Source organism: Homalodisca vitripennis, chromosome 1 (assembly GCF_021130785.1).
Source record: "Homalodisca vitripennis isolate AUS2020 chromosome 1, UT_GWSS_2.1, whole genome shotgun sequence".
Classification (NCBI taxonomy): domain Eukaryota; kingdom Metazoa; phylum Arthropoda; class Insecta; order Hemiptera; family Cicadellidae; genus Homalodisca; species Homalodisca vitripennis.
In genome coordinates, this window is record NC_060207.1 from 145,338,495 (window position 1) to 145,359,147 (window position 20,653).

The 20,653-nt window shown below is 39.9% G+C and overlaps 1 protein-coding gene across 2 annotated transcripts in view; it reads left to right on the forward strand.

Annotated features, from left to right (window-relative positions):
• LOC124373207 (protein jagged-1b) overlaps positions 1–20,653 on the forward strand; it is a 161,059-nt gene that overhangs the window by 15,468 nt on the left and 124,938 nt on the right. For both annotated transcript variants that reach the window (XM_046831609.1, XM_046831613.1), the window contains exon 2: positions 6,198–6,503. In XM_046831609.1, the coding sequence (XP_046687565.1) occupies positions 6,198–6,503 (306 nt within the window). The remainder of the gene's footprint in view (positions 1–6,197; positions 6,504–20,653) is intronic.

A 20,653-nucleotide genomic window follows, 5' to 3' on the forward strand; every position in this document is an offset into this window, starting at 1 on the left:
CATTCACGACGATTGGCCAATAAACATAATCCAGTCTGTGTCACAAACGTACACAAAAAAACGCGAAATGTAGACTACACAATCTAGTTAAAGATTTAAAAAAAACTGTTTCTCTTATGATGAAAAATTCATCTTATATGTCTCAAACCCCTCTTAGGTTCTGATTTTCGCTAAATTTACGCATTAAATAATGAATATGTACTTTTGGGAGGGGGGAGACGTTCTCAACCGATGTAGACGGGAAATACTATTTTTGGAAAAAATTCTGTTATCGACTTACTCCATCTACTTACCTTAGGTATGACGAACGTGAGTAAATATGAAAGTAATGTCAAAATAAGTTTTAGCCAACACAAATAAAAAATTATTGAAATGGATGAATTAAATATGGACTTGTTGAAAGTTATAATCAGCAAGTTTTTTTTATTTATTAGATTCATAGTATAATAACCACTACGGAAGTTCTCCTGTTCCATGTAGAATACGAACTACGAGGATTCCGAGGGTTCCAGGATCTTCATTGGGAGAGTGCTCAAATCGAGCTTGCAATATCAAATTTAATTTCTTCATCACCTTTATCCTCGGTGACTTGAATATCATTACAATTGTCAATTCCACCAAAGAAAAGTAGTCCGAACAGGGGACACTGAAAACTCAATACCAATAGATACAGGCTCACAGTAATACGGTCAGTTAGCCAATGTATCTCATCCACAATTATCCTGTTTATCCTGCTGTATCTAACGAAAAATATCAACCAGAATATTGTGTTTCAGTATCTGGTAGCCTCCTAAATCGTAAACAGGCACAGGAGTTCTTCAAAAAGCATTATTGTAGTACGCCTGCTCTGCTACCGTCCAGTCAATATGGCATAAGTCATAAGTATTTTATACCAAACTATCCTCGAGTAGGAAGAGAGGAACCAAGGTTGAAAATCAATTTTGGATTCATAACTACAATGTCAATCCAATGTGTTTCTTAGATAAGGACGCACTGCCCAGGACTCTAGTGGGATAAAATAAGCCGACATAAAAAATAGAACATGTTCTCTACTGCGCTTCAGAATGCATTTTCTTACCCTCCAGAGTTGTAAGGAGTGTGGAATTTCCCATATGGTGTGACGCCTAACAGTCGCGCCTACAGTCTTACCGTGATAACAGATACGACTGATACGTTATCACTTTGCTGTCTCAACCCCAGCGGTGATGGCCAACTACCACACTGTGTGTCAGAGCGTCAGACTCTTGTGTACAGATTGAAACGATGGCAAATACAAGTTGCACATTCCCATAGCTTCAGTGTTTTATTCCATATCAGATCGATGGTCATTGTAGTGTAAATCCACTAAGGTCATATTTGTGCGGGTTGTCTAAAAGATAGAGATCGACATAGAAGATGTGTGACAAACTTTAGTATTATCAAATGGGATTCGTGTGCTGTTGAATGGAATTGTACGCCACTAAAGTTCTGTCTCGAAAGCACTATATTCACCCTAGTAGCATCGCCAAATTGCTAATCAAAATCATGTTCTGCATACGTTCAAATCTCAAGTCTCGGCTGCGGAGAAGTATGATCTCCGTATGAAATGTTTACGGGAAGACGATGACCCGTAGTAATACAGGGGCTTAGCTGGACCTGAGTCCATCCACGTTAGTAAGTTTAATTTAAAGAGGCCAGCATTGTGGGTCCAGTTCCCTTCGTATTATTTCTTTTCTTCTTTGTTTCAGTTTATGTTGCTAAAAACAAGTACCAGCGTTTAAGATGTTTTATTTACAACTCTGAATTAGTTGTGTTGTATTTCTTAAATACGTTATATTTGCCAAAGCTCTGCAGTATTTTGTCTTATCCTACAGCGAGATCAGTTTAAAATCTTGCGGTGCCGGGAGTCTGTAAGCCCTTATTGTTAGATTGAAAGGACTGAAGGGCCCAAGGGACTAATCCAAAATGAATTAAACGTATCAGGTGCCCCTCTTAATGTATGCTAAGCCGTTCTAAGCAGCTTCCACCACCTGACGTTGATAAACTGATCGGCTGATAATTCAGGATTGACACTCTAATGCCGTCACTGTCTTACAAACTATTATATCGTACCCAGTTTAATCCATTTTTTGTTCTTCCTTCAATTTTAATCTCGGCTGCTGCTTTTTGGAAGAGTAGGAGGAGACAGACCTACTTGCGTTTGTTTTGACTGAGGTTGCTTCTGACTTATTATTACCGATATCTTCGGATGCAGATTTAAGTTTTTTGTGGAATAAATTATTCATGTGTCGAATTACCATTTGATTTCAACAACGCGTGTGTTCTTAACAAAGCCAAATTACAAATCGTAAAAACTCACACTAACCTCTAAAATGGTTTAATTTCGTTCTATGTTTGGCGAGAAAGAGTTATTTTTTTATTATCATGTAAATAAAAATCCATACAATTAATTTCAGTAAATCACGTGGAAGCCCTTACTGATCCCAGAGCATCAATTTGACCAGCGCAGTTACATACAGAGTGTGTCATAATATTAAAGACGTACTTGACATTAACATTTAATGCCTTAGTATTTTTTATTCAAAGGTATTAAGAGAAATACTCACTATTATAATGCAGTAATATCGTTAACGTTTAGACCAAACAATTAAATTTATCCCTGATTTCATGAATACCCGTTTTGGCTACGTTTTTCAAAATATAAAATACATTACTAGAAAGAACACAAAAGTCGTAATACCATTTTTGGACTAATAATAATAGTAAGTTCCCTTAACATTGTATTCTATGGCAATCATCATTTTACCGTAAAAGTGTATCGATATCATAAATTATTCTGTTCAAAAATAATCGTAAGACTGCTGAATATTAAGTAATGAATAATTAATAATACATGCTTTAAGGCTGTTAAGACAACCGAAGAATTGCTTCGCGTGTGTGTGTTAAGTCGGTACCTTAGAGTAATATTTACGGCAATCACAGTTGGTGATTAGTCGCTTTATTTCCTTATTAATATATACAGTTTCCTTTATGAACCTGACACAAACCAAAAAAGTTGTTGTACCAGTTCCGTTAAATACCTGAATACAAACGCAATTAGCTAATGTAACTTGTGGTGCTGTATAATCGCAATAGCCAGGAAGAGAAACGGCTCTAAGTGCGACCCCTGCGGTAGTCCCAGTCCCACTTGGCAGAAGATTCGCTTGTCCCGTTACGGCCAATAGTTACCGTCACCAGCAGCTGGCTTTCTTCGAGTTGTTGTCACTTTGAATGATGAGTGTTTGTTTCCTATTTGAATCTATCCATTATTTTAGTTTTGTTAGAAAATAAATATTTTCTGGACCAACAAAACATGGTTATGACAAGTATTAGTAAAACAGTTATGAAATTTTCATTACAAAAGTCTCCAGATAGATTTTAGTGCAAATGATATGAATATGCTAACTTTATTGAGTTTAAGTACAATAATAACTCCAAGAGCTTAAATTATGAATGGGAGATAATTTAGAAAAGGATGACAATTGTACGCCTACAATAATGATAAGTGAAACGTGTGATAATAACCAAGGTCCTGACAATACAATTCAGCGCATCATGATATAAATAAACAATCCACACCAGTTACAAAATGTGCGTTGGTGAAAGCAAGCGGTTATCTAATCACTCCAAGGCGACTAGTGTTTAATTATGTGTAGTAACATGGAAACACTATCACATCTCACGGGTGCTGACAGACGCACGCAGCGGGCCGGCCCTGCTCCGCCCGCGCTAGAGGTTCCCGCGCTGTTACCGCCGCACTTGCAACACTTCGTGCGCTGCTCTGCAGCAGGTGATATGTGACAGCAACACGGCCCCTTCCCTCAATCAAGGACGACTGTTTTATTGGTACACGCACTATAGCGGTAGCTACTGTCAGAGGGAACAACGGGCGGGTCCCGACTCGACGCGGCAATACACATCGTGAGGACAATTGCAGACCAATATCTTTACTGAAATATATCTCAGAAGTCGAGAAAATGTCACAGACTGGAAACTAAACTTAAACTGATCGTTAAAATGTAAATACATTTTTTCTTTCACAAACATTTAAATGTTATTTATTTTAATCGAAATGGCTGCCTTCAAAGAACGAGACATCTGTCGCTTTGTTTTCAATTGACAATTCCGCACCCCTACCTGGCTACCTCCCAGCCGGCAAACTGGTTCGACCCTCCTCGTTTGATTGCCTCAGTAGAAAGAACATATAAGTTGTTTTTTTCATTTGGAGAGGTATCAATTTTTAAGAAAATGTCGTACTTTGTAATTAGATAATTTTTTATTCCATTTTTAAATTCCCAGATTATGAATTAAGTAAGCCTATGGGCTTATGTGATATTGTACAGGATTAGATCTGAAATCCTGACCCGTGACCCCGCCGTGGGCTACTCTCGCTAGACACCGGGGCCGGTCCACCAGTTGACCGAATGTGTGTGTTTAGCTGAGGAGGTCCTGAGTTGATGCCAGCCCCGCACCGCTACTCGCTGCTACTCCGACCGGCCTGATCTGATCGTATCTTCCAGATGAGTGTTTCCGGCCAAAACTGGTTCCTTTTATATAACCTAACGATCGCGGCACTACTTGTAAATAACTTTAACTCTCAATGCAACAAATACGTTCAGTGTTGAGATGTTTCAAAGTATTTACCTACAAATAGTCTCAGTTTTGTTGAGTGCAACATTTTATTTTAGGTATTCTTAATTACGTAATTGGCAAGTCATAGAAAAACTCAACAAGACTTAAAGTGAGTCTTATTGTTTACTCTTATTTTATACTCGTGCATATAACAGTCCTCACAACTCATTTTTAATTTTACAGTCCACATGTAACTCACATCGTCTTGCTTACCTCTCCAATCATCTTCGAAATCTTCTCATAGAGGCTCAACACGTAGTATATAATCTTGTGTCACTCACTTCTAATTTTCAAAAGCCTTAGAAATGGGACAATATATCACACTGTGAAACACCCTTAGTGACATAAATCGAAGTTAACGCTAATTTATCGTACTTCCGATAAGGTTATAACACTTAATTGCTGGTAAAAGTAGATTACGCCCGCCTCCGAAAGTGCTGAGTCGAGATCTTATAGAGATGCGTGACGAACAGTGGCGTTATATGTGGACTGGCTGACTCAATAGAGGAGATTTCAGCAACCAAAAGGTGTGTTAAAATTGTGAATAACAGATGAATAGTTGCAGGTGAAGAGATCCAAATCCCCAGTGAGAATATCCCAAATTGTTATTGTTAGAGCTTTGGGGACGGCCTGTCATACCAAACTGGCTTAGCCTTCTGCGTCAGCTTATTTTCCCTCTAATAACATAACTAACACTTCATGACCATCCCTTACCAAGCAGAAGGTGCAGGAATGCACATTTGTACTGGCCCGAATCCGAATGTTTACTTGGAAACAAGCAATCCTGTGCGTAGGCTGTACCCTTTGAGTACAGCCTCACATATCATACTGTTTATCACTGTTCATACCAATTGTGTGCTGATAGTTATACAACAAAGGATCCATTGTACCGGTAATCCTTGCCTTCACTCAGATTCTAATCTGAGAAGATTCCTTTGCACGTTATGTCTCCTTGTGGGAGATGTCAAGAAGACAACTAGGACTAATTGAAACTCCGTCGTCAGCCGCTGTAGACCAGACGCCTGCTGGAGTGGAGAGTATCTGATCCCGTGTTCCTCCAAGGAGGTGATGAGAGAATGGAGACAGAACTGCTCGAGTAGACTGACACACAGGAGCGCAATTTGCATCTAATAGACGGACATTTGTATTGTCCGCTGCGCGCATTGTCGTCCATAATTAAACCGAGCTGACCCGCCACGCTGTCACTCTCGAAGATCTGTTGTTAAGTCTTCAAAGAACGTATGTGATCGGCCATGAGTCGTGTTCAACCAGTGCTTTATCAAAGTCTTCTTTCATATAGAATTATACAATCGTAGCCTCCTGGTGCCCTCTGTAAATCATATACTTGGTAAACAGGCATTTTGTAGATTTGATGTGATTGTGATTTATGTATGTCTTTTCTTTATGGTTGATTTGTCAAGTGGGTGTGTTTGAATTGTCATCTAGACTAAAAGAAATGAAGCATGGTGTAGCATTGAGAATAGCTGGAACTATTATTTTTCTCAGTTGCATATTGATGTTTAAAAACCTCTTGTTCTTTGTTTCAGAGCGTTCACGCGTCGGGATTTTTCGAGCTTCAGATTCTGGAGATAGCCAACTACCGGGGCGAGTTGGCATCGGGTTCGTGTTGTGGCGGGGTGCCGCGAGCCGACCCCTCGCTGCCTTGTACCCTTGTGCAGTGCAACACCTTCTTTCGCGTCTGTCTGAAGGAGTACCAGAGTAACGTCACTTCCACTGGATCCTGTTCCTTCGGCAACACCTCCAGCCCCGTGCTGGGTGGCAACTCATTCACCCTCACCGATCCCGACCGCGCCAATGGCAAGCTGGTCCTCCCCTTCACCTTCCGATGGACGGTAAGTTTCATACCATTCCTGGATTATATATATTGTAGTGTCTCCTGTATATTTAGTCACATATTTTGTTGGACCTTTTTGTCACTACAGTGTGTTGCAACTGCGAAAATTTTAGAGCTATGCATGGATTTTTCAGTTTGGTTTCAACATAAATTTCAAAGACGGTTTAACATGTTGTTATGGTTGCCGTAGGGGAAAAGATAAATAATTTACCAAGTTCATTATTTTAAGCTCTAGCAAATGTTTATATACTAGTATATCTTACTTTTCGTGATGTTTCTTTGTTCAAATATCTTAATCTGTTTCAAGTTCTTTAATTATTCAAAACTTGTGTATAGACTTAAACAGACCCGTGATATGTACTCTGGTGGCTGTTAGTGTTCGGACTTACCTCGTGGCGGCCCGCAGTCTCTCCCGAACCTGTTCAGTAAGTCCCCGTGCACTCTTCATTAGTAGAATCGGATCCCAACATAACTTTGATTCATCAATGGCCGCCGGTATTTGACGAAAGCGCCTCCCAGAGAGCGGTCGAGCGAGACTGGCTCGGGCCTAATTTGGCGTTAGTTGGTCCGGTCCCGCGTCCCGTCCCACAGCGGCACGTTGTTCCCACTAATTTGTATGCAGAGCTCCTTCCTTGATTACTCTATAACAGTATTAAACTCCCGGGTAATGACGTATTTATAGCTCAGAAGACAGTTGTGGAGGCGGAAGGAGTTTTACCTAATCCTCCTATTTTACGACCTTGCTCATTTAGATTATTTGCTTCCAGATTGTCGCAAGGGATTAGGCGTTTGCCACCGGATGATGAAATGTTCACGTTTCCCACGAGTTTCACCTAAGAACGTATAAGTCGTCGCTAAGGCACTCTGTCTTATCATTTTTGGGTTGTCATTGGAATAAAATCAGTCGCCATTATCCACTAATTGATAAATGTTCCCCATATACCACACACTGAACCAAAACGGTATTCACGAATCACGTGAAAATAATCCTTTCTTCGTCAACAACATATTTAAATTTTTAATGTTGAGCAAAGAAAAAAAAAACACAATTGCAGTCAAATTAGAATAAAGTGGGTTATTATTTTGTACTTAACTCTCTACCCAATATAGGTTTGGTTAACTTCACAAAACATACATTTCTGTTTCATTTTTAATACGGAGTTTTGTAATATATTGCGTCACAAAAAATAAAACCTCCTATTAGTAAACTAATATAACAGTTCACAAATCAGCCTAAACTGAGGAATGTGGGTTACAGTCTTCGGCGCTGTTCTCGCAGCCTCTCCTGACCTACAAATCAGTTGGGCAGCGCCGAACCAATAATGAGGCGGGACGTTTCGGTGGGCAGACGATACGATCAGGGTCCAGGCGACATTCCTCTTGGGAGACCAAGGGCTCGTTTACATGCAGAGTGGTGTCATTTCTCAAGGGCCCCGGCCTTGGATTGGGCAGGAGGTATTAGTGGAGTAATGTATGACTCCTCGGAGATCCAAGAAATCTTAAAACTTCTGTTAACTCACATCGATAATTCATTGCGGTTGTGGTAGAAATTGATCAGATCTTAATGTAGGATTCATTGCGATTTTGAAACTGGAAAAGTCAACTCTATTTTTAACTTTATTCAAAGTGGAGTTGGCTAATATTGAAAAGTTGTAGCAACATTATTTACAGTTGGATCGTTGTTTGAACAATTTTGAGTCTAGAATGCCAATAAAACTAACTCTATTTACATAATTAACACTGTGGTTCGCAGTTTCCACGTTAGAAGTCTGGGTTACCTATGAACGTCTCCTAGGTTCCTCCACGTTGTCCATTTTTACAGAAAAACAAAATTTAGCGTTGCTAGCAAGAGTTTATAAATAAATAAAACATTTCAAGTAAAGTTTCTTAAATAATTTTGTTATAGTTAATGGTGAGCTATAGATGTTTTAAACATATTTCAAATTTAACATCGTTTCTTGCAGATTTAGATAAATCTAATCGTAGACTTGTCATTATAATCATAACATCCGTATTTTTACGTTGATTATTGCCATGTAATACTCTTTCTGATCAATATTTTTCAGAAAAATAGGGTTTTCCTGCAGTTTGTCTATGATAAATCGCAATAAAAATTATTGGGCATAGATGTAACATTTAAATTTGTAACCTTATTGAAAATTTTTGAAATATGAATCTTAATGATGGGAGGACCTGTCCGAGAAGTTTCCTACGACGTAATATATATTTAGTCAATCCCAAAAGTTCAAAACGAAATCAATCGAACCTCTGGTTATAAAAGTATTTAAACGATATGTTTAGGGCTCAAAATGCCCGAAAGTTGCAGTAGCTCTGGATTGCCTCCTCCAGGAACGGTGGCCAGCGACCGCTCTCAGAGCCAGTGCCAACTCCTGGAGCGTCCAGCCCGCCTCCAGCCTTGTCACCGGGCCAATGTGCCTTGTCCAGGTATTCGCTGCGCTCACGCCTCCGAATATTCCCCATGTACGGGTGCAAGCCAACAGTTCCCAGGCGGGCGAAAGTAGTCTCGGACTACCTTCCTCTTGTAGGCCGGTTAATTGTGTGCCCGCGTAATTGCCAGGCTTCCTCATATCTGTACAGATGCCTGAGGCTGCTGTTATAGACTCACAATTATTGTGCTGGTTTCTTATACCCTACTCCAGAGGGCTGTCCCACCTTTGATATTTTGCTCTTACCGGAATTTCCTTTATTGGCTGGAATGGTTATTTACAGTGTTTGGTGCTGTCACTAAGATAATTGCACATACAATCATAGCCTAACTACGTAGCGCAACCTGCACTCCATGAAAAATTATAATTTGTATCAGTATAATGCTAGGTCATAGTATTATGTTGATTCCGAGTGAGTCATCGTTTGATCGGGGGAGCCGGCCGATAACTTATATAATTTACAGAGAAAACAGACGCTACGAAGGCTACTACGGAGAATGACTTTCTCCGCGGTAATAGTGCTCAGCTCGATGGCTAAGGCCGGGTCGGGCCACGGCAGCGGGTTAATTCGTATGTTTTGTTCGAGACTGCCGAAACCACGAGCGGCTCGAGAGGGGGTCTCCACCGCAGTCTCTCCGCCCGCTGGCCGCCGACCCGACCTCCACACCGAGAGCAATCTTTGCCGGTATTTAATTGCGGTCCATGTGGGCAATCAAGCAATCAGGCTATCCGGTATTGGTCCAGATAATAGCGGATTGTAATGAAACCAGCGCCTCCCACTGAACCTTGCTACTTCAAATTACACCCCTTACCCCGGCCGGTACACGACCTGCCCGTGCTGTACTGCCGCTGCTGCTCTGCTGGCCGGACCTGCAAGTCACCTCACTTTGTGTTTGCTCAAACAACAGGATCGGGCCGGCCGCGGCCGCCTCTATCGTTAGCTAAAATAATAAAATGTGTCATAGCTGCATATGGAACTAATCAGAGTTCCGAAGGTGACATGGGAATGTTTCTGAATCATGCTTCCTTTAATTGGTGTCGCCAACTCTGCAATCGAGCAATCAACAAGATACAACAAATTTTATGGATCCGGCCGGCCGTCTCTATCGTTAGCTAAAATAATAAAATGTGTCATAGCTGCATATGGAACTAATCAGAGTTCCGAAAGTGACATGGAAATGTTTCTGAATCATGCTTCCTTTACTTGGTGACGCCAACTTCGCAATCGAGCATTCAACAAAACGACGCGAAAGTGCATGTAATGTCAGAGTTTGTATTGCTTGCGTACATTCAAAGGCTTCACTAGCCCTAGCCTCTCTAAGATACTAGTCAAGAATTAACGTGTAAACCTTTTTGAGTGGATATTTCGTACGGTTCGGATATAATATAAGAATAATTGTTTTAGCCTCTCTAAGATACTAGTCAAGAATTAACGTGTAAACCTTTTTGAGTGGATATTTCGTACGGTTCGGATATAATATAAGAATAATTGTTTTATATATTTGTTGAAATAATTAACGAAATTTACTTCCTTTATAGATATGTAGGGTGACAAAATAGCACGTAATACCTCTAAACCAATATAAATATAGCTCGTCTTTACTTCTCATCTTTGTGATTGCCAGCGTTTGGATTGGTTGCAAAGTTAAAAACAAGCGAAAGCTACTGCTGTGATCCTAGTGTGGGACTTCTGGAATTAACTTCACTTTTTAGGTTCTCGTTAAAACCAGGACTCGCTACAACTGTTCTGGTTAGCGAATGGCTGTCCATGGACGCCACTTTGACCGAAGAATGTCGAAACAGCGAATAACCGAAGGTCATTTTCCCCGTCGAAGAACGGCTTCGCGACTTGGTTTTGCCGTGTCGTAAATTCTTTTATAAAGTCCATTGTTGGCGAAGGGATGTCTACATTGTTGAAATATTATTGCTGACATTTGCCACCGACTCTTTCTTTACACTTAACGACGGTTAGATGTGTAGCCACGGCAATTACAATTTATGTCCATAGCAACCTTTTAACGACGTATGTCGACATTTAGTATTACTATCGACTGCTCCTTATTATCTTGCCTTGGGGGCTAACATTCGAATTCACATAGCAAATATGAAATACTTTGTCTAGTAATGAGCGGTCGTCTCCTTTGGTGCAACACACAGCCCGTAAGTTGAATAATATGTCAACCCGGAGTAGAAACATGTTTAAAATGTTCTTTTAAAGACATTACATGTAACATAGTAGAGAAGCATAACAGATAAGTTACCATACTTTCACAACTTTACTAGTAACAATGTGCACTCTACTTCCAGAACATGGACACAGAAATGTTTTGTTCAATTAGAATAAGGTCATTAACTAGGGGAATCCTAGTATATTAATAGATTTTCGGGAAATTTCGTTTGGAAGAAAATTGTCATTCTTTTCAAGAAATAAATTTGTGGCAAGTTTTCTCTAAAAGTTTTAAAAGAAAAAAGCTACAGTTCTATGGTATTTTGAGTTCTACAGTATAGGACCCCTTGCTCGCAAGAAAGATTAAATACAGAGTAGGAATTTTCAAAGCGCAATCCGAAGATCAGACCTAGGAACTACCATTAACGGAACCTGGTACGACTGAAGTAATTTCTATTAACTGGTTATAGTTTATTAATTCAGTTAGACATCTAGGTTTAGATTTTCTTTGCTCTGTCTATTGTTCCTGATTTGGAACAATATTGTTGTAGGAGTAAAACATCATTAGTTGTGTTTTTACTACTCATAGAACTGGGGAGCCAACATGTATACCCATATATTTGAGAACCACAACAGCGTTTATGAGTATGATACTTCGGTTTATGTTGGCCACAGTCAGATTCTTTTCACACCCTCGGGTGATAGGAATGCTACCCGATCTGTTGTAATAGCACACTCCCCTTTACCGTGTGGGTGAAGCCTCGGCAGTCAGGCTGGGGCAGGTAGGGTACTAACAGACCACACTGGCTGGCATCATAATGAATAGCCGGCACGGGGGTGACAATTGGTCTGATTGGGGTGCGACTCTACACACCCACTTCTACCCTGCACAATAACACTTGATTGCCTTCACAATGTCACTTGCCCCGCAAACATAAACTTTCATTTGATTCGGCTTTGTCAGTTCTCGTCTCGCGCCACTGGTGACCGATCGCCGATTAGGGTCAAGTGGGCGGCGCATCGGCGGGGTACTCATTCAAACCAAACATTATAACTAATTTGGTATAATGTAATCTTTCATACAAATTATAGTAGTAGAAGTAAACGGAATTTGGCCATTTATAATAAATAGAGTTTGATCAATAGGAATTCCAGATATTTTGAGGCAATTCCCATTCTGATGTAAGCATAATATTGAGTCTATGCACCACTCAACCTGCTACCACTTACAACTGTACACGGAACATTAGACTTGGCTGGATGCTCATTATTCGTTGATTATTTTCAAAGCCATACACAGAATTCTGGTGACTTGGTCAATCATAATGTGAACTTCCGACTCGTTTATTCACTGCCCTAACGAATTATCAGGACAAATACTTTCAGTTATGTGGATCTCACTTTTTTCTTACAAGCCAAGTGTAACTATCAGTGCAATCTGTATCATGTGAGTTCAGCCAACAATTACTGAATAAAACTATATTAAAATTAACTGTAATTGTTTTTGAAATTTCGCTTAGTTTCCTTTCTATTCTGTACCCTGCGTATTTCTGTTTTGTCCGTATTTCTTCGTAACAATAAAATGGTAAACCCGAAGATAAAAATATAAAACTTACTTTACTCCTCTGCTTATTTGTTGCAATAAATTAATGATATCACTTACTGTAATTGGCATTATATTTCACGTATAGTTCGATATGTAAGATGTGTGTCTTCTTAAATGCTGAATAAAACCACTTTTGTATAAAATCTACCTTTAGTCTCGTGTTGTGCAGTGTTATGAGCAACCTTCTCGCTTTTAGACTAAAAGTTGTTTCGTTAAGTTGGCAAGAGTGAAGAGACAAGAACATGACGTAGCCTGAAGCTCAGAAGAATAGCACCGAAAAAAGTTTGTAACATCAGACCGTACGCTCGGGTGATTCTTGTATGTTAAAATTCCACAACAGGATTTCATTTTAGCACGTTTTTTGTTTGATCCTAATAAATCATAACCGATGACACTCCATCTTCGACTTATAATCTGAATAATTGACTGCGGAATCGTCCCGGCGCAACGCAACGGCATCCGAGATCCTGGTTGTCCGGGCCGGGGGCCGGTTAAAGACGCCCAAATATGCAGAGAGTGGGAGGATGGGGGAAGTGGTAATGGTAGATGTCAGATACACGGTGACAGGGACTATTCGTTGCCAGATATGGATCTACTATAATTGATAGGCTGAGGACCGGTGCCCAGTGATCGATAAAAATCTGTCGCTTCGCTCACTCGGCGAGTCCGCTCGCTTAATTGGCTGGGAACAGGCTCTTGTTAGCGCGTCATTGCATATCGCACTCGCGCTGGTTACAATTATAACATTACCTTTTCGATACTAGGCCTATCCCTGTGTCCCACTTACCCGATAGAGTCCCCGTCTTCCTTTCTTTCTGCTTCTGTTCTGCTCAGTTCCTTGTCTTCATTAGCATCAGCCTTGGTCTCCTTCCTAACTTGGCCTCTGACTACCTCGTGTTGGCCGAGGGTCTCGTCTTGCGCCGCGCCGCATCGTGCCGTTACAATTACCGTTTTATTCCTTATATAAACCTATGTAGCTGTAGTTAGTCGTAGTTCACATCTTCCACCTTTCCTAATAACCTTGAAAGGGAATTATACTTGTCTAGTAAGGTATAAAAAAATTGTAATTTAATAAAACGCTACTAAACTGACGCCAGACTTCCAAGTCACTATGGGAGGCTTCACGTTCGCTCCACTGCGGACAACATCCTGGGCCGGACTGTAATTTCCAATGGATCAATGTTTACAATTTTCAATTTTGATTTAGAAATAGTAGAACAGGAGTTTCAAACCATATTTAAATTTCCCAATTCGTTTATTCTGTGTTTTCTCGCTGCCAACGTGGTTACACGTAGACCAATGTAACCAGAGTCACTTTTTAACAGACAGAAATCAACATTCGAAATGGAGTGATCTTTACAATTCAATACCGGTGCAGAGGTAGGTTTTCAAACCTTGTTCGACCGTTATCGTGTTTAAAGACAGACAGGAATTGGATTTCCATAATAAACAACTGGTAGTAAAGGCTTTGCTCAACGTTCAGCCAAAAACTAATGTAGACAAAGAAATTATCATTTTTGTCTTCCTTATTATCAGGTGTAATAATATTTTCAATCTCTAATTACATTGCTTAAAATAAGTTCAAATTTGGATCATAAGTGTGGATATAAAGCCCTTGGATCTCATGAGACTTTGGTGGTAGTGATTGGATTTATTTATTCCTAGACATTGAACTATGAAGGACATTCTTTTAAGACTTTTAAGACCTCATCTAAGACTTCGCCGTAAATTAGTTTTTATACAAAATCCTTACAGAGTGTAATTTTAAATAACTACTTTCTTAAGGTAATGTACAATTCCCTATTTCAGTCAAAGGGCTTTTATATTTCTTTTAAACGGTCATAATCGTGTATTTACTAACGAAAGCAATGCATGTACGTAGAAGGGTTATGAAAAAACAATTGAACTTTCGAATAGTACCGTGCAGTTTAAGGCAAGGTTTGGTGGTCATGAAGTGGTCTTGTGTGGACATCTGCACTTGTGAATACCTCTTGTGGTTCTATCTACCGTAACAAATCAGAGCATAAGACATTCCGTGGCAGAACAAGTAAGAAATATGCCATAATCTTTATAGTCATGATCCCGGAGCGAGCGATCTTTGCGGTGATCAATCGATCTAAGTAGGTATTGGTTTTTTGTTAAAACGCTACCTGTACTCACTTTTTCTAGTCATGAATGATGATTAGATGAATGATTACTTTTTCCAGTAATGGTGATGATTACACATTACAGATTATTTACAGATTTTGGACATAAATAGTCGGAAAGGACATAGGGAATAAATTTGTTAGTGAGGTTTCCTCTAGTAGTTCAACACTGACGTTAAATAGTACAGATGTAAGTTAGACTAAAATAGATCTTATGGGTTGTTCTCTCTAATGAAGAGATCGCGGATTATGATTCTCGGGAAGGTCTATAAAAATGCTAAAAATGCATAGCCTGTTCCCCACGCCCCAAAACCGTTTAATATAAACAATCACAATGACCTTGGTGTAAAAATTAAAACAGCTCCGATGACAACAACTAACTTAGAGGTTTTTCATATTTCCAACACTCCCGAGACTTGCAATTCTCTTCTGTGCGCCGCCGCGCCGCTCCGCAGTCTGGACACCTTCGGGTTGTGTTAGAATGTGCGGAGTGGTGACTACGATAAGTATCCAACAATCGATAAGCCATTGAGCAATAAATAGTTGGTTGTTAGCAGTTGCGAGCGGCGGCGTGGTCCGAGGTTGGCGGAATAAACATGGCTGGCTGCTGGAGATGTTCGGCTATCGCAATCTTCATCTCTTCCGGATCCTGGACGCTTTGGTGCTATCGCAGAAGCAAATACGAAACAAATCTTGTGTTTGCTTCGATGTATTTGACCGCTGCTGGTAGATGTTCGGCTATCGCAATCTTCATGTCTTCCGGATCCTGGACGCTTTGGTGCTATCGCAGAAGGAAATACGAAACAAATCTTGTGTTTGCTTCAATGTATTTGACCGCTGCTGTAGATGTTCGGCTATCGCAATCTTGATCTCTTCCGGATCCTGGACGCTTTGGTGCTATCGCAGAAGGAAATACGAAACAAATCTTGTGTTTGCTTCAATGTATTTGACCGCTGCTGTAGATGTTCAGCTATCGTCATCCTCATCTCTTCCAGATCCTGAATGCTTTAGTGCTATCGCAGAAAGCAATGCGAAACAAATCTTGTGTTTGCTTCAAAGTGTGTGACCACTGCTGGAGATATTAGGCTAACGTCACCGTCATCTCTTCCGGATCGTGAAAGGTTTGGTGCTATCGCAGAAGGAAATACGAAACAAATCTTGTTTGCTTCAATGCGTGTGACCGCTGCTGGAGATGTACGGCCATCATCGTCTTCTACTCTTCCGATTCCTGGACGCTTTGGTGCTATCGCAGAAGGAAATACGAAACAAATCTTGTGTTTGCTTCAATGTATTTGACCGCTGCTGTAGATATTCAGCTATCGTCATCCTCATCTCTTCCAGATCCTGAATGCTTTAGTGCTATCGCAGAAAGCAATGCGAAACAAATCTTGTGTTTGCTTCAAAGTGTGTGACCACTGCTGGAGATATTAGGCTAACGTCATCGTCATCTCTTCCGGATCGTGAAAGGTTTGGTGCTATCGCAGAAGGAAATACGAAACAAATCTTGTTTGCTTCAATGTGTGTGACCGCTGCTGGAGATGTACGGCCATCATCGTCTTCTACTCTTCCGGATCCTGAACGCTTTGGTGCTGTCGCAGAAAGAATTACGAAACAAACCTAGTTTTTGCTTCAATGTGACCGCTGCTGATCCGGTTACTCCTAAATAAGAATGCTTGGATCGTCCTAAGTATTGGGTGGAAGAAATCAGTGTAAATATATCACTTGTAATTCAGAATTTTTGTTTTTATCTCATTTATAAAAATGCACTTATATAAATTTTATTTAAGGTTCTAATTAATAATTACAATATACCACAGTAGGGAATTTTATTATTTTTAGAGACAACTTTTGGTACTCCCAGATGTTCTCTTCTAAAATGTTTTTGTTGTCAGAAGTGAAAACTTAATTATTTATAACTGTTTAAATTAGAACTTGTTATGATTATTTTTAGATTAATAGAATAGTCTCTGTAGAAATAATCGACGAGTAAACTAAAAGTGTTTAGTTGTTAAAAAGGTGAGTACTTAATTGGATTTTATTACAGTTATTACACTGTTTTTTTGTTGTGTATTACCTAATTTCGTCCATAGGATCATTTCAAGTCCCAATTACCCGAACGTAGTTGGTTGTTGCACTATTCCGTCTATGCCTGGTATGACTGATTAGAGAGATCAGTTACATCATCTAACATAACGTTGATAAAAACCTATCCTGACCGATTTCCCACGATATGTTGAATCCTGCAGCAGTCGCTGGCCGAAGCACTTGACCCGTCCACAGAGTGGTGACGGCGAAAGCAGCGAAGGCCGGTTCTTGGTCCTGCCAACATTTCTCACGTGTTTTTTCCACCAAACCGTCGACCACTCTCGCCTTCGCCCGCCTGGTCGCCTCTGCCGGATTATAATTGATTTAATGGTGGCTCACTAACCGCCCTGATTGCGGATCAGCCGGTTTAATTACTTTGCTCTAATGAACTAAATAACGCAATGTTTTGTGCTACTCAGCAGGCATCTGATTAGATCTAGTCATTAATTAGTCTCAGTGTGTTCAGACCTTAGCTAGACGGAGTCAGTTTATAGACCGACCGCTCTTTGTCTCATATTATATAACTCACCATCAATTTACTGGTCTCTGTGCTCGCTTATTTTCTCGTAAATTATGCTCCAAGTTACAATTACACGAGTCTTTCCACGTAAATCTTCCGGGATTAATTAAATTTCTCGACTGGCTGTTCTGTCCGGAGGTACTTTCATGGCTGTACAAAGTTTACGGGCAGTTTTAGAGGTTTGTGGCCGTTGGTATGCCGCATACTGAATATGTTCCATACAATTCTCTTCATATTATATTGATGTAACTTTATCGTTTTCAATCATTGTTATTGTGTTCTTTTGTATTGCTAGTCGGCGAAAGAATCTAATCTATTATAATATTAGTAAAAGTTGTTATACTCGTTATATTATGTAATTGGTCGTATGGAAATATTACTTTTACAAGTTGGCTTGTTACGTATTGTAAGAAATAAATGACACCGAATTGGTCTATACTATACCAAGTAGCCAATGTAACCAAAGGATTATGTCACCTCCATTAAAATAAACAAGGAGAGTTTTGTTTGGTCTTCTTCAAACCCCGTCTTATACTATGACTAAATATAGAAATCAAAACACAAATATGAACATTAACTTTTTAGTAAGTTTTTTTTTCAATTAGGTAGTTCGATAACATGTATGCAGTTATTTCCTGATGATGATAAATAATGCATTTTTGTTTTGTTTTGTTTTGTTTTGTTCTAGTGTGTATGTTTTACTTTTTCTAGAATTAATAAATTATCGTACGGTAAAATAATTTTCCTTACATATATTAATCGAGTACTGAAAACTGCTCTTATTAGAGTTAGCTTTCCTAATGTTAAAATATAAATTTTTGCATTGTACACAGGAATTAACACAGTGGAACTTAATAATGAAATGTAACAAATTACAATAATAATTGCCCTATTTTAGATAAAGCAAGTATATTTATGGATAAAGGTATCGTATAGCTGTCCTTACCTAACATTGGATGTATTTCTCCCCACTTAAGCAGTGATTTCGCAGAATCCCCACATTGTGGCTCATATTTTATGACTTTATAACATTAGTTGTAATATCAGACAATGGAATGTGGAGCGAGTGAACGGTCAGCAGGTTAGATCTAGACGGGTCAACACTTCGTGTACTTACCATCTCGAACTCGCCATTACCTAATAGTACCCGGTGTGGAGTTTATAACATTAGTTGTAATATCAGACAATGGAATGTGGAGCGAGTGAACGGTCAGCAGGTTAGATCTAGACGGGTCAACACTTCGTGTACTTACCATCTCGAACTCGCCATTACCTAACAGTACCCGGTGTGGAGTTTAGTTGTAATGGCTACGGGTACTGCTCCCTCCACCGTGGAGCAATTTTCATAATTTTACTTAAAAGGAGTGCGATCTGACTGGCACTGGCACGACTCGGCTTCATTCCTCTCCGGACTAATTATACACGTCACGAAGTCTCTCAACACTCTCTTGACCTTCCCTAACGTACAGCCCCGCATTTCCCGTAAACAGCCATTGTGGCTAAATTGGCTGGGATAAATCCGTCCATACTTGTCGGCAGCCAGTCGGACCTTGCTGAAGCGTGAGTAGTCAGTCGATGAGAGTATAAAATTCACTCTTGGTTTCTTCACAGAGTACTTCCGCATTCAAGCTGACCCTAGAGCTGTAGGTGCTTGGAGAATCGTTAAGATAAAAGCTCAGAATCCAACGTTCACTGAATTCACTGAGCGTGAGAAGTTGATGAACTAACTGGTCTTGAAGGCGAATTCGGTGATGGGTTCATCACGGAGAAGGAATTTTACCAGACCTCTCTTCCGGAACCTTGCTATCTACCTCGATCCCGGGCACTGTTTCTGTCCTAACGAGAAGAAAAGGGCAATGTTTTTAGATATTGTGTAATAATCTTCAATTCCAAGTTCTTAATTTAAATGACATTTGCGCAATATAGTCAATTAAAATAGTCCTGCACTTCAGTGATATCAATTTATTATTATTGTATTTGTGGTTCATATCAACATACGTTTATTGAAGACCACAGCTCAACATTTTTATTCCTTTGTTACCGCCAGTTATTAGTTAGCGTTTCGTGGAAAAAAATGTGATTTATATAGAATACTTTGAGGTTCTTCGTATATTGAATGGATTGCAAGGCTTACCTTAGCCCTAAATGGATAACTTTCTGATTTTGCTAACCAACTTACTATACATAACTTAGCTATGGTAGGAATGATTCAATGTGAATGTTACATTCAGACAGTGCACTAAGCTAAAGTGCAGGCCTTAACGTTTAGGCTGCACTCTTGAGTATTTGGTTGTGTTCGTGATGTGTAGGACCGGTTTTATTAATTATTTTTCAATTCAGTTAATTCTTATTACTTACGTAATCTTCACACACAAAATTTTTAAATAAAAAAAAATAGCCATAATACGGCATACATATGACACAGTACATATACATTTACGTGCATAGCGTTATATCACACCTTATAAATCATCGTTCACTACTTTAACATGTAAAATGTATTATTCCTTGTTGGCACATTTTCTTAACACGGTCATTAATCCAGTACATAAAAAATAATATTAATTTCTGTACGCCATGGTACAACCGGTTGATGACCCACAGGAGCCTGGAACTATAAACCTCCAGGGTCCCAACCCCTGGACGTCGTATGATATAAATTGGTTCCACGAATGTATACAGTTTATAGATGACGAGTTTGAGTTACCTTTCAGAGTAGATAAGTAGAACACAGAGCTGCAGTCGCACGCGGAAGAACAGACGAGGTCGGCCAGAAGCTTTGATCAGTGCAGTATTACATCCCGTTCAGCAGTAATTCAGTCCGAGCGTGTAATTCCCTATGTCGGAGCCTTGTTTGGTTGATGATGTCCACATCTGACAGTAATAGAATATTTGATGGATCCCGGCTTCCACCAGCAACCTAATGGTCGACAGGATCGAGTACCGATTGGTGTGCCGCGGCTGGCCGGCTCGCAGCCTTGCCGTCCTCGGCCAATAATGGTTCTCCAGATTACACACGACAGAGTATCACACTTGCCGCTGCTGGACACTGGGCACTCCCTTGTCCGACGCTGATTCAGTGCGCTGTTGTAATGAAAGACGTTGTTGTCTGTGAATAATAGTTGTCGCCGGCTCATACAAGTTAAGTACTTTTCTATTATTAATGTGGCGGTGAC